The sequence below is a fragment of the Haliaeetus albicilla genome, chromosome 8, assembly GCF_947461875.1.
Source record: "Haliaeetus albicilla chromosome 8, bHalAlb1.1, whole genome shotgun sequence".
NCBI classification, from domain to species: Eukaryota; Metazoa; Chordata; class Aves; order Accipitriformes; family Accipitridae; genus Haliaeetus; species Haliaeetus albicilla.
Genome location: NC_091490.1, coordinates 174,505 through 190,443, shown reverse-complemented (window position 1 = coordinate 190,443; position 15,939 = coordinate 174,505). Strand labels below are relative to the sequence as shown.

Below are 15,939 nucleotides of genomic sequence, written 5' to 3'. Positions count from 1 at the left end.
AGAAAGGCTAGTATCAAAAATAATTTGGTTTCATCTTTCAAGAAGAACTGATTACCTTTTATTCAGACTACATTTCAGCTCCCCCGAAACATAAAAACATTCTACCCTACGGTTACACAGACACACATATAGATGAAACCTATGTGAGCTCTACATACAATACTAAGGGCAAAATTTCACTCAGATTTTCAGTCATAACAGTTGTGTCATGAACCTGCATTTATTGCTTACTTCTCAAGCCAAATTAAACAGGGATCCTGAGCGGTATTCACACATATTCAAGAAATTGCAGAAATCAACTTTTTTTTTCCTTTAATAAGCCATAAGGCATAATTCATGACCAAGGGTTGATTTATAGTCTATTTTCTTTTAATGCGAACTTCTTTGGCTCTCATGTATTTTGTCAGGGCTGGCCCCTGGAACTGTACCAAAGCTGATCTCATCTTTTACTTAGAATTAAATTAGAGTAAAAAGAATAGCTGAAGCACAGTACAAGGAAAGATGAAAAGCAGGGACCACGTGGATCTGGATTTGGAGCTGAACTAAATGTTTCTAGACTGAAAATTCAAATCTTCTCTGTAAGAAAGGTAGAAAAAGTCACCAGCTACAAATTCAGTATCTAGTTCCAGGAATAGGTTCTAGTTCTAACCAGTATTTCATAAGGTTTGCAAGAGAGGGCTGTTCAGATGCCTCGTGTGCAGTTGGAAACCTCTGCATGTGCAGAGCAGGGAATATGACTAATTTACTCTCCCACATCACAGTAACTACCTTGTCTGAGATTACAGACATGAAGAAGTGAGGAACTGGCTAGTCCTCTTCTGGTGCTATCTACTTCTGCAACATCTAGCTTATGGGGTTCTTCGGCAACTGCACACACAAAGTTGACATAAAGTTCTAGACAAAAAATGGAGATTTATATAGTGCTGGAAAGACAACCAAGACCGGGCAGCACAAGAATACTGTACAGCTATAAACAGCCAGTGCTTTCCATTCCCTTTGTCCAAGTAGTAGCACTTCAGAATACTGTCTGCACAAGGGCAGGTCACCAGTCACCAGAGCATTTGTATGCTCAAGAAAATAACAAACATTCCTCTGATCTGAGTCCAGCTTCTTCATTTCTGGCTTTGAATTTGAGCAGTGACAGAAGGAAGAGACCAGAAGATCAGTGAAGAATCAGTCAGTCAGGTAGGAAAAGGAGGACAGGAGCACAGACATTGCAGAGATGTCCTTCAGACAAGGCATACTCCCAGCACCAAGTCCAGCAGCTACTGTTGCTTCTTAGGACTAATAATTTACCTCCTTTTCTTGAGTCTATTCCAGCGCAGGTTTAGTAAGCGGAGAGACATATTGCATGTATATTCTGGTAAGTCCCTCTCCAATCTCCTATAACCGGGAGTCACATGAGTTTTTCTGCTCCAAATACTTTCAGAAGTCAAATGAACATTAGTGTCAATTTGGAGTTAAGCAAAGTGGGAACAATTCAATTAGGCCATGAGGGCAAGAAGATGCTTCATTCCCTAGCAAAGGAAAGGGTCCACAGAATCCAAACAGTAGCCAGAACTGTGATGAGAGAGTACATGCATGATTTTGCATACACAGAATCCAGTAGCAGCTACAAAACAAAGAGATCCTGGGTTTGTCTCCACACAGATACCACTGATGTTAACTTAAGCATCAGAATCACAGACACTGACCTGTGAAAAAACTGTCAAAGGACTGCATTTCAAGTCTGTCTGAAGCTGACTGTACAATAATGCCATGCAGTACAGTTAGGGACTCCTTCCTGGATCCAAACCCAAAGAGAACCCTATAGCTGCTGCAATCTCTAGAAGTATGGCATACAATCAAGTACAGCTTGAACAGCTTCTGAATTCACTTTTTGGTCTGCCCACTTTTTTTACATTCATAGATGTCAAGTTATCATTCATTTTTGGGAAACAGAGGCTCAAAGAAATTAGACAAGAAAAAAACCAAAAAGTTTTGAAAAGAAATAATTTCTTCCACCTGCAAGCATCATCAGCCATCTGCTCCCGTGGTGTTCGCTTCCTAGTGTGGGCTTTGCACTTCCTTGCAAAGGTCCTCCATGCCTCTCTAACTTGCTGGTATATACCATTTGCTTCCTCACTTCTCTGTCTTACTGAAGACATAAAGGTTCATGACTTGGCAGTAAGTGCAGGTGAATAAGGGAAAGAAAAAATACGCACACAGAATTCCCAGTGCTTCAGAGAGAAAACAGACTTTCCAGAACATGTTCAGTGCTCAGCTACTACAGGCAGGGTGAGAAGAGACAGCTGAGCACTGTGGCTTGGAGTATGTTATGCTACCATACAATTTATGGGAGGATACATGTATTCTCTCAGACAGTTACTGGAATCACCTAGGTTAAAACAGTCTTGCTTACAGCCATCTTTTCATGCTACAGACAGCAGCTTTTCACAGAATGGTTGGGGTTGGAAGGGACTTCTGGAGATCATCTTGTTCAAAACCCCTGCTCAGGTAGGGTCACCTAGAACAGGTTGCCCAGGACCACATCCAGCCAGCTTTTGAATATCCCCAAGGATGGAGATTGCACAACCTTTTCTCTCTAGAGAACAGAAAATGGTATTACAGAATTATGAAGAAAACTAACGGCTTTTATTCTATGTAAGGCAGGGCCAAAACAATCTTTTACAAGCAAACTGAAAGAGCTCAGGTGGACATGCAGATACACATTAAGTACACTTTTACAGGATCGTTTGTCCTTTCACACACAGGCATTCATACAAATCTCTCACACAAACAAAATAAAATGGCTAATCTTAATGAATATCCTGATGTGCAAACAACTCTGGATCCCACAATAAATGAAGTAATTTCTCTTACTTCTCCTTATTGCTCACATAGGTTCTTTCAGTAATATTTTACAGAACAAAATGCCTCTTAAAACCAAAGTGTTTATTTCTAACTTTTGCTGTCAAATTAATGACAAATGAAAGTCAATTTTCCCCCTACAGTTACTTTATGATAGCAAAATTATCAAACCATGTCATTTTTACTTGAACACACTTAATTTTGAATTTTTCATCAGTAAACACATGGTTTTGAACTTCTCCGTAATTACAATAGACACTGAATGTTAATTCATTTTTTTGCTTCTAGGACAGGCACTGCTTATTGCTTGGAAAGCTTTACATAGATATAAGCAAAAAGGACATCTCAGTTAAAAATTCTAACATTCACAAAGTTGCTTCCCCTGTGTATAAGGAAGCACTACTATACCTGCATTTACTTACCCACAATTCCTAATGCAATGTAACCCAGAATGACTACTATGAAGATCACACAGCAAATAATGTCTGTACAGTGCCTAGGGACAGAAAGAAACACTTTTTAAAAATAAGGTGTCTAAGTGTTATAGGGTATTTTAACATCTGAATAAGATGTCTGCATCTGCACTTAGTATAAGTCTTACTCACAAAATCACGTTTGAGGTGTAAGGCCTTGCTTTCACAGCAAGACCAGCAAATAAACGTGTATGCCTTTTGCATTGTAGACAGCAATAAAAACATATTGAGGAACAGGTTTAAATATTCTTAAAACAAATAATACCTTACAACACTGAATCCATGAGATCACTTACGGTATAAGCTACTACAGGACATCTGCCTCAGCATGTCCGTAAAGCTGGTATCAAATATTGTAAACAATGTGATGAAAGAAAGATTCAGCACAACTTACCTGTATTATAAATAGCTTATGAAAGGAAAAATAACAGTGTGAACTGAAAAAAAGCCTATACGCCACTACCCCTGATCTCTGCACAAAATTCTGACTCAGCTGCTTGACCTAATTTAATGCAACCAAAATATGCTCTAGAGAGAGGACAAAAAAACCCCCCACATATTATGGACAGCCGTACCTTCTTTTACAGACAAGCAATCGAAGAACAGCACTCTCCAGTCTGAAAACTGAGCCAGTGAGTAAACTGTGAATATTCAGTTGAATTACTGTCTTCTACTTATTGATCTGCATATTAAGTTCATGCAGGCAGAGGAGTGGAGATGTGGATGGCTAGACTGATTTTTCTCCAGTACCTGACCTTGATCAGAGCAGGAGTGTAATTAACCTGAAGTACGACATGCCCAAGTGAGCAGAAGGTCAGTGCACACTTGGGGAGACCATCAACTCCAAGAGCTCCAGCTGAGGTGAGCAGTCCTCTCCTTCACAAGTCAACTTCACAAGCCCTTGTTTCTGAAGGTCCGTGGAAGCAAAATAGTTACCCTCTCACAGGCTTTTGCAAGTCTCACTGGTTAAGAAACAGTTGCAGCTAATCGTCTTGCCAGGATTTAATTAACATAGGAGTGAGTTACTCGTAAAAGGGTGTGCTGCCTAGAGCCTCCTTATCTGAAGGATTTCAGTCGCTGTTGTTATTTATAATGTCCTGCTTATCTGACACAGTTTTGGTGAAGAACAGGTTGTATAACCTAAAGGTGTATGAACTATAACTGCCCCATTTGGGCAGGCTCATGTCCACAGAGACTGTCGGTGCTGGTGCTGCTCTGGGCTGTCCCACAGCTGTAGTAACAAACTGCTGCTGTTCTGACCTGATCCAAATCCTGTTCCGCTTTTCTGTGGCAGATGAGTGAGCAATAATAACTCTAGGAAAGCTAAAGCGTGCTTCAAGTTAAAGTAAAGGACTACCTTCATAAAACGAACGATGTTCATCTCTGCTTGCAAGTCCATGCAGGGAGCCAAGTGGATGCAAGCTGCATCTCGCCAGTAAAAGAAATCTTAGAATCCCAGCTCCCACTGATATACAGTCATTTTTAGCATCTACCATTCCTTCCATTTTCCAATCTATGTTTCCTCTTACAGAGACCTTTATTCTTTAGCATAAAGGAGATAAAGATGGCAGATCTTTTAAACAGTTGGAGGACTTGAAAAATGTTTCCACGTGTGAAAAGGAATGAAAAATCCTCTGCACTTCTCTAGAGACACAGTTTTAACATCTCACTGAAAAAAAATTTCAGTGAGGCCAAGGTGGTACAGGATTCAAGGTCAATATGACAGTAATCTAAGAAAGGACAACTGCTTAAAGTAGAAGCGATGCTAAAACAGTGCTGCTCATTTTCCCAGTGTCTGTTCAGAAGCAGTTCTGACACTGCTCAAGCTTGGCTCTCACCCCATCAGAGCCGTTTTTAAGAGGTACAATATTTAATTCAAGATGTCTCAGGAGAAATATGGCACCATAAATTCTTTAATTACAACTCCTATAGTCCCAAAAACCTCTTCCAGTCCAATTCTCACAGGTCTTGTCTTATGATACCTAAATGCAATTAAAGGTTACACCCATTTGTGCTAAAGCTTCCTTTGCAGAGCCACCATGAACAAGTACCCATAAACAGTTTACTAGAATGCAGGATTTTCTGTGCTTTGTAATACACAAACTTCTGTACAGCACCTAGTAAAACTCACTGTTGCCAAGTATTGCTGTTATATAAATATTTAAAAAATATATAAGTAGTACATAAATAGTCTTTTGGGTGGCTTCAGAAAATTTTGAAACAGTTCATACAGACTAATTGTTCTTCCTACAAAATAATTGCTTATCTTACTAGATACTACGGGCGAAACCCTGGGTCCATTTAACGTCATTGTTAGCTCAAGTAGCTCACTTTCAGTGAGATCATAATATTACCTCATAAATACAAGGCTCCACAGGAGAGGAAAAAAAAAAAGTAAAACATCTTAAATGAATGAATTAAAATAACTCTATAAAGATACAAAGTTATACTGTGAAGATTCTGTGAGTTTCCAAAGTCGCAGGAACTGCAACGATGGGAATTGCCTCTTCCTAAACAGGAGATATTGGAAGCCTTTGCTTATTAATGAAATCCAATCAGAAATTATCCAGCCACACTTTGACTGAAAACAGATTTGATACGAATTTTTTCAAACTAAGAAGGCGATCTGTTATGGCAAATCTGCTTTTTCAGTTTGTTTCAGGCTAATGCGGTAGAGCAAAATCACCCAGGAGACTGAACTGTTAAACTGAACCCTAAGGAAGATGGATTAATGGAAATAGGATTATGAGAATAGGAACTGAGAAGACTGCTTATCATACAGGCTCTATAATCTTTCTTACAGATAGTGCTATCATACTTTTATATAATAATTATGTGTAAACATTCAAAGATAAATGAGAAAAAGCACTTTACAATTCTTATGGTATAGATGACAAAAACATTAAAAATGCTTTTGCTAATAGCCAGCATTGGAAATTTTGATGGGTTTTGGTACTTTTTAGATAACTAAGTTCCATAATCTGAACCAAAACACAGTGAGTCTATGTATTTGAACACAGGAGTTTCCATAGAGATAAATTGCTGATAAAACCATTAGATTTATCACTTTCAGGTGACGCAATAAAAGACCTTAATTTGGTTAAGTGCACAGTTCAGGCTCCCACATCACATTTTACTGCTTACTGCTGTCATTTAGTTAGTTTATGGAGCCTGATTTGCTTTCCACTGTCTCTCAGAAACATACTGGCTTCTTGGCTTATCTTGCTGTGTTACACGTGGCAGTGCATGCAAACAATACTTTGTGCATGTGTAATGGCATCCTAACAAATAAATGAATGCAAAGATAAAATCATCTGCACACAGTATTAGTGCATAAAAGCCATTTATTCACTGACAGTTCATGCACTTTATCTTTAATGACTGACTAGAACCTCTCTCTGTTTGGCAGTTTCATGCCCAATCTGTCACAAATGCAATTTCACTCAAGATGCTGCACTAGCAAGAAACTACGACATTTATTAGTTAAACAGCGCTAGCAGTATATTAGCACCCACAAATAGTCTTGAGCCCAGCACTGTGCAACCAGAGAGCAAAACGACACTCAAGATGTTCACAGTGTGAGTTTCAGTTTACCACTTTCAACTCTGCTGACACATTAAGGTGACCACTGATGTTCTCACCCCTGAGTTCCTCCTCCCTGCTTGACTAACAGCTTGTGTTTTGAAACTTCCCTAAATCATGCTGTGTCAAGGTGATGTTATACTACGCCATATAATGCCATGAATACCTCTGAAGACCCCTCTCTTCACTGAGGCTGAACTGAGAAGCAAGATCTGCTGTACAAATGGATATTTCTATCAGCACAGTGACATTGAGGGCATCATCCTGCACAGCTGAATAAATGTGCACGGCACCCATAAACTAAATGTTTGCAGAGAAATTTCCTTTCAAAATCCCCCATGAATTGCCACTTCTACTGTGGAGGCTAAAACCGCACAGAAAAAGATATTTAGAGAAGTTTTCACCACAAGCTGTTTTCCATCACCTTAAATTCTGCATTTTCTTAATGAGTATGACTGATCTGCAGTGACCTGCATGGATTTTCTAAGTTGATATGTCTTAGTTACAGGCACCATGCTTAAAGAAGTATTGTTTAGTTTTGGAAAACTCAAAATTTCGATATCTGCAAATGAGCAACACCTGTAGACACTGTATGCCCCAAACCAGAAACATGAAACAAGAACTCAAATTAAAATGTAGGCCTCCCCACTCATATTAGTGAGTCCATGGCACATTATGTTGATATAGACAACAACATGTAATAAAACATATATGGACCAATAAAATACCAGTAGCAAGAAAAATAATTTTATATTCTACCAACACTTATCTATGGTAGGCTCTTAGCGTAGCCTAAGTAACATCTTTAGCAGGCTATTTAGTTTAAAAAGCACAAGGGAGACTTTAAATGTCAAAATTGTTTATTATTTCAATATTGACCACAGTAACAAGTGATGTGCCATGTAGGTATCTATGAGTGACACCTTATGTTTGAGAGAAGGTGAAATTTGTATTTCTAGTTAAGGTCAGGAATTTTTCTTAGTTTTTTTCAAACTCTTAAAGAAGATAGCTAAACAGTCATAGAAATTTACTGATACTCAATTTGTGTGAGAACCCAAAACTTCATTTTCTAATCACAAAGGAAAAGGTGATCTTTGTCTTAACAAGAACACTGAATTTCTAGAAAGATGTTGAACAATTAAAGATAGTCCAGGAGGTGTCAGGAGTTTTTAAAACATAACAAGAAAAAAAATTTACAATGTGTCTAACCAGCAAGAGGAATATGAGAAACCCCCAAGAAACTACATAGAGGAGGGAGGAAAATAACAAGGGGCGAGGGAAAGAGTTAGGACAAATTCCATGAAATTGGTGATAAGTCAGATGTGTGATTTACCAATTTGATTTTGCCAAAGCAGTTTAGAAAAATATGCTGATAGTATTGACTGTATAAATTCCCTTACTGGAATTTAGAGAAAATCTAAATGGAGAAACACAGTTCATTTTATACCCAAAGTAGTATAATTGCATTAAGAAAAAGGAGAAGCTTGTTTTCCCACCTGTATGATGGTACCTGACTGATTTATCCACAAACATATTTAAGGTATCTTATGATGACGTTGGTGGAAGAAATGCTGTTTTATTCTTAAAGAAGTGTAACACATTCTATCTAAATTCCTTATGAATCCTTAACTTCACAAGCCTTCTCCACAACCTTCCCCCCTTCATCCCACATTGGCATGAAGTACTGAGACCATTCAACAGAGCCGCCCTCTCATGTGACAAATTTCAATGCCAATGGGAGAGAGAGAGAGACAGACAGACAGCTTCAGGGTTGTGACACTAGACAAGTGTTCATACATTTGGAAACTGAGAGCTGCCCAACTTACTCAGTTCTTCGGAGTGAACCTCTGGGGGCAGGGAAAGATGGCTTGGAGGAAATTTCTGCCTTTGAGGAATCAGAGACAGTTTACTCTCAAAATATGATGTGCTAGATTGTGTCTCATACAAATTCTGTTAAAGTGATCATCAGATCTGGTGTGGGGAAGGTATACATCTCCAGCTCAGACTGACAGGGAACACCAGGAGTTTCTATTTTCCTCTAGAAAGTTGTCTACCAAAACTCCTGCTACATCATTTTGAGCTGAGAAATTGCAGAGCTACTGCTTCAACCTGTAAGGTTACTCACTCGGTGGATACAACATATAAAACCTTACAAGTATTTTCCAGTAGTAATGCACATAGATGAACACTTAATAACATCCCTAAACTACCACTTAAATTCATTCCTATACACAGTGCATACAAAGTCTCACTGGCAGTATCATAAAGATACTTCACAAATTAGGATCAACTACCTAAACAAACATTTTCATTTATTTCTAAAATTATTAGCTTTCAGAAAGGAAAAGAAGAAATACATCTTGCATAGATGAGAACAGTGTGTGTGTGTGTTCAAGTGAGAGTACCACAAGGCTGCGGTGTTCTTCTCTGTCATAAATTTTCTGCTGAGAAAGATAAAACTGATAAATAACTTGTGGTTCTCTAATTTATTCTTCTCACTAAGGATAGTAAATGCTAGTTTAGAACTTATTCTCTATATTACACTTACATCTGGGAAAACACTGATGAATTGCCCATGATTTCTTAGATGCTTTCTGAGCAATTTCACCTACTTGTAAACTACTGAACCTTATAAGTGGTAACAGACATGCTTTCATCTGCAGCACTGGCTATTAACTGAAGTCAAGCCAGATTGTTCTGGCAGCAGGCTTTGTAACAAAGAAGTATGTTTCAGAACTACTTTTAGGTTTGATACAATCCACTTTTTCAACACATATTTCCACTGTATGCTAACGTTTCTATGGAGAACAGAAGTAGACAGTCTCGAACGGCGCAGAATGAGAATGGAAAAAACTGAAAGGACTGCAGTATGTAGTCATACCAATAAAAGACATCCTCTTGATATCATAATTTTGGATTTTCATGAGATGGCTGGCTCGGAGTCAATCAACCCAGCCATTGCATTTTAATTTTTTTTTAATAAAAAGATGTTTGCATGAAATATACCAAACTCCACACAACCCTCTTGAGAATGATGGTACTATCAAAGCACTGTACACATTGCCTTGTTGAACACTCCTTTTACCCACCATTGTTCAACACTTCAACCACTGGCAACAGCTCTGTTCTATTAAAAAAAAGTCCTATGAAGACAGGCTGAGAGAGTTCGGCCTGGAGAAGAGAAGGCTCTGGGGAGACCTTAGAGCAGCCTTCCAGTTACCTAAAGGGGTCCTACAAGAAAGCAGGAGAGAGACTTTTTACAAGGGCATGTAGTGATAGGACAAGAGGTAATGGCTTTAAACTGAAAGAGGGTAGATTTAGATTAGATGTAAGGAAGAAGTTCTTCACTGTGAGGGTGGTGAGGCCCTGGAACAGATTGCCCAGGGATGTTGTGGATGCCACATCCCTGGAAGTGTTCAAGGCCAGGCTGGATGGGGCTTTGGGCAACCTGGCTAGTGGAAGGTGTCCCTGCCCATGGCAGGGGGGTTGGAACTAGATGATCTTTAAGGTCCCTTCCAACCCAAACCATTCTATGATTCTATGATAACTGAATCTCCTTGCAAAGGATCCATCTGACAAAAATTGTGGGAGTAATCCATTCTTTAATAGACATTAATACACCATTATTAAGACTTGGCTTTCTGTTTCTCAGTTTTTCAGGCTTTTAGTGGTTTAGGGAATAGCTTGGTGCTCAACAACTTCAAAACATAATTTCTACTCTACAGCACATCCAAAAATGCATGAGCTTCAGCACTCACGATGACTGGACATGACCTTTTGAGCTGTCTCTGCACCTTTCAATGCACATATGTACAATTTGCAGTCTATCTCCTAGAAACCCATCCTCTCCATTTTTCAAAAATGAAGACAAACTTCTTCCCTGATCAATGAAAACTGACAATGAAATCAAGAGCAGGACAAATTATTTTATCAGCAGAAAGCAAAGATAAGTGTTTCCCCACCCACACTGTACACAGAGTTATGCCAGTTATGGCAAGGCATACAAACAGCTCTGTCGCTATCCACATATCCATTACTAGCACTCATTTGTCTAGACAAAAATGTATGCTTTCAGCTTCCTAGTATCTCTTCTCCTACAGAAAAGTGGGAAGCCCCAAAGTCAGAAACAAATTCAGGGAAGATGCCCATTTTCCTCCCATTGAACTCTTTGGAATATCTTCTGAGAAGGCATTTTGTTCATAGGAACTATATAGTCTTTATTTGCTTGAAAGAGTGTGGTTTCTTAATCATTTAATCTCAGTAATTGGAAAAATTAATTAAAAAAAACCCAGTTCACTCACTGTCTTTAAAAAGATTGAATAATAATCTTAAACTACTTCAAGGGCATGTCTGTAGTGTATTGCACAGTGCTGCCCTGATGACCCCAAAAGGTCAGGCAAGTCATTTGGGTATCTTGCAGAAATGGTATGTTGAATCTAAATGCAAGTGCACCTCATTGCAAAGGATGCTCAATAAGCATCAATGCAGCTTTCACTGTCTTATGGTCTACTGTACAATGAAGCCATAGCCTTAATGTTTAGGGAACTGGTCTTTTTTATATTGTTTCCAACAATACTATATCACTAAAGCATTATAAAATGCACTAAACATATGTGGTGTAGTGGTGTTGCATTGTATTCATTTGGTTGTGGCTTTAAGAAGCTGCTGTGGCATGTACAATTAGAATAGCACATATATATACCTGGAATTGCAGAAGCTGTCACAGCAACTATACAGGTCCAACAGCAAGCCACAGTGCAAAAACAGTTTTTACTAACTGTATCACACAGTAACAGTAAAAATAAGAGAAGTCTTCCTAGCATTCCATCACCAGAGTTTCACCACTCATGCACGTGAGGGAAAGGCACAATAATAGACTGCTCAAAAATACCATTAAATTGCAATATTTTAGGATCCAACTCTGCAGACCACAGCCTCATAGGTAGTCTCATTTCAGAGACACTCTTCACACATGTAAAAATTGTTCACTCAAGTAAGGGTTTCAGGGCTGAGTGACTCCAGCAGCCAGCCACATCACTGACAGTACTTTACTGCTGTCACTGTTCAAGCACTGCTGGTTTTCTGCCTGGGATTTAGCCTGCTGGCCAGCCACAGCACAAATGTAATGGTGCACACCCAGGCCATACTCTGGAGAGAACTAAATAAGTCCCTTCATGAGGTGACTACAGGAGCAGGAAAACCAGCTCCAAACTGAATAGTAGAGCATGTCAGGGTTCCAGTCCTGTGCTGTACGGAAACAAGACAGACTGCATCGCACGGCCATGGCACCCCAGAACATAACACCACCTCAAATGGTCCTACTTATATCAGCACAAGGTAAGACAGCAGGTACTAGACAATATGAGGCATACAAAATTGGCATTCAAATTGAGAGAACTTAAAGAGTTCACAGTTAAATATTCCCCAGTAATCATACAGCCTCAAGGGTAGTAAGCATTGTCTTCTGGATTTAAAAGAATTGCTAAATCAAATTCACAAGTTTTGTTAACAAAATTTTTTATCCCCTGTTCACTGGAAAACCAAAAGAATTAAATAGAATGAGTTGAGATATTTACCTGTTATGAATAGGTCCTCTGAACTTTGGGTCAAATTTCCTTGGTTCACCTGCATTTAAAATAAAACAGTATAAAAATATGTCCTTATTTAAAACAAAATCTATAGAGAGGGGGGTGTTAACAGCAGTCTTTGAAGAACAACTTCCATATACTCCTATTTAATCAGTTCTGTTAAAATCATTTCATGCAGGCAGTATCAGTAATTCACCAATACGATTATATAGTTTTTGTAGATGAGATCAAAGCCTTTTTCTTCTAGTCCAAAAACTTTGAGGGCCTCACATTTACCACATGATAAATTACCTTTAATGTACATCCTATCACTACACCTATGCACAGTGTTCACAGTAGAAAGTTGCTGATACTTGAGAGACAAGGATTATGTCTCACAGTCACATGCTAAGTGTGTTTGGCAGCAAGTGAGTGAACCTACCTCTCTGGAGCTATAGGATAAGCCCTTCTGATTTTTCTCTAAAAGAACAGTTTGGAGTCATGTCTGTACTTAATGTTATACTTACATTCTTGCAGAGTTATTCTTACTTCCCACTGCTTTGGTTAAAGGACTTCATAGACATAGAGTTGCAGGTTTGCCCTTTTTGCATGGGGCTTAGGAGATGACAAAGCATGGCTGGAGGCTGCAGAAATTCAGTGCTGACCTTGCTCTACACTACCTTGCACAGGTAGTGAAACTGCACCAGCTTCTCCAAAGCCGGAGATGAGGTACAGCGCCACAAAGCAGGCAGAAGAGCACATGTTTCAAATATCTTCTCTAACTCTCAAGTAGATGCACCCATCACATACCCCAGTGTATGAAGCAGAGCAGGTTTTAAAGTTGGTTATACACATATTCGTGAACATGGTTGTTGCTTTATATGAATCTCAGAATGACTAGAAGGTCAAGTCAGGTCCCTCCTAGAAACAGTCAGTAACATCTGGCCATAGTTTACAGATGAAAGGAATCAAACGTGCTACATTTTTTTCATGTGGCTATCCTGGTTAGCATAGTTCCAATTGATTCACCCTACGCATAAGCAAACTATTTTAAGAAGCTGCCAAATACTAACCCACCAATCTGTGCTTCAAATGTGGACTTGAATAAGATGAATTACAGTATGATTTCACTTGGGAAAGTGTAACAAAAATTTATGGTAGAATTTAAATTTTCAAGTTTCAAGCTACTGTATGAAGAGAAAGAAGCAGTCCTTCAATCAACAGACCAGGATTTGGATTTTTCCTTTTGAAGCTAGGTATTCAGCTTTATGGGAATTTTTTTTAAGGTCAGTAATTATGGAGCTTTACTGAACCAAACTTTGTGCAATGAAAAATTCTTCATTCAAATATCAACACTACAATACAAATTACTGTTTCCGAGTGCTTTCTCACTGCTTCCTTAAGGATCTCCTGAATATACCTGGTATTAAAGGGTGTTACCAGCCTAAGCTTTCCCCTGCCTTCAGAAAAAATACTTATTTTCTTCAATTAGAGAAGAACTTAGCAACTTCTCAAAAGCAAAATTTACTTATTAACTAAACGCCAGACTTTGTTCTTGGTTTATATCAGAAAAACCTTATCAAAATACACACAGACCAGTACAATAAACACAGCAGGTAATAAAATTCTATTTGCCCTTCATCTGAGGTGTTCAGGTCCACCTTACCAAGGTCCTGAAACAAATATATTTTAACACAGAAGAGTTTGGGAAAGCTGAAACTTCGGAAGAGTGATGTGTGACAGCAATGCTGGGGAGTGGAAGATACAAGTTATGCTGTTACACAGGTACTATGGGAACCCACCATGGTCCAGAAAGCAAGTGTACCATAAACAATACTTAATGCTGGGCCAAACCCTGTATTTTGAAGAACCTTTTTGTACAGCATTTTCTACAAAGTTAGTATTTCTACAAAATAATTTCTCTCCAGAACAATTCACATTCTGTAACATTGCTCCCTATTAATAAGTTCTGACCATAAGGCACACTGAAGTGAACCTTTGTTCATTGCTCACACAGGACCCAAATTTAGCATGTAAGAACAGTCATATCAGATCACAAGAAAGATGCACTGAACCCACACCCTGTATCTAGCAAAGGGCCATAGTGAATACCCGAGGAGAAACACAAAATCAAGGCAAACATAGTGGTATTTCCCTAAAATTGAGATTACAGAGATTTGCAACTGCACTTTTCTGAACCAAAGGAAGTGACTTTGTATTTAATAGTTGTGGGTGAATTTCTTTCTCATTTATTTCATAAATCCCTATTTAACTTGTGTACACTTTAACAATCTGCAATGCCCTACATCACAGAATACTACAGGTTAATGAAACATTGAAGTACTACCTCCTTTTGTCTGTTTTAAGCTTGCCATCAGTCAGCTCATACCTGTATGGCAGCTAATGTATGCTACTAATAGTTTTACAGGTTATTATATTCCTCTTTACTTGTCTATCTTCAAGGGTCCTAGTCTGTTCAATTGTTTCTCATATGTAAGCCATTCCATACTTTTGGTCATGCTTATATTCCTTTTCTCTACTACATACTACTGGAAAAGGAAGGGCCAGAACTGCACAGAATATTCACCATAAATATTGGCTGTGTGTCCTGGTTTGAGCTGGGATAGAGTTAATTTTCTTTCTAGTTGCTGGTATAGCGTTGTTTTGGGTTCAGTATGAGAAGAATGTTGATAACACACTGGTGTTTTCAGTTGTTGCCAAGTAATGTTTAGACTAAGTCAAGGATTTTTCAGCTTCTCATGCCCAGCCAGCAAGAAGGCTGGAGGGGCACAAGAAGCTGGGAGGGAGGACAGCCAGCAAAGCTGACCCAAACTGGCCAAAGGGATATTCCATACCATGTGATGTCATGCCCAGTATATAAGCTGGGGGGAGTTGGCCTGGGCAGGGGGGGAGCTCAGGAACTAAGTGGGCACCAGTTGGTGGGTGGTGAGCAATTGTATTGTGCATCACTTGTTTTGTATATTCCAATTCTTTTATTATTATTATTATTATTATTATTGTAATTTTATTATTGTTGTTATTATCATTACTAGCTTCTTCCTTTCTGTTCTACTAAACTGTTCTTATCTCAACCCATGAGTTTTACCTTTTTCTTCTGATTCTCTCCCCCATCCCACTGGGGGTGGGGGTGGGTGGGTGTGGTGGCGTGAGTGAGCAGCTGCATCGTACTTGGTTACTGGCTGGGGTTAAACCACGATACTGTGATTTATACAATCATATAATGACTTTTTCTATTTGATCTCAGTCCATTCCTAATAATTCTTTCTTACAGTCTACTTGGTTTTGGGGGCAAACACTTTCACTGAATCATCCATTAAGACCCAAAGTTCTCACTCTTTAATGTTAGTAATTAGCTCAATCCCACTACTGGAGGAACCCATTCTCCAAAGATACTCAATATTTTCCTTAAGTACTTGAATAATGAAGTAGAACGAACACTTTGAAGC

At 38.8% G+C, this 15,939-nt stretch overlaps 1 protein-coding gene across 2 annotated transcripts in view; it reads right to left on the bottom strand.

The window, feature by feature from the left end:
* The window catches only part of SLC44A5 (solute carrier family 44 member 5), a 108,445-nt gene that overhangs the window by 39,580 nt on the left and 52,926 nt on the right, over positions 1-15,939 (bottom strand). For both annotated transcript variants that reach the window (XM_069788371.1, XM_069788373.1), the window contains exons 2-3: positions 12,482-12,530; positions 3,273-3,346 (exon numbers count right to left, since the gene is read on the bottom strand). In XM_069788371.1, coding sequence (XP_069644472.1) covers positions 3,273-3,346; positions 12,482-12,530 — 123 coding nt within the window. The remainder of the gene's footprint in view (positions 1-3,272; positions 3,347-12,481; positions 12,531-15,939) is intronic.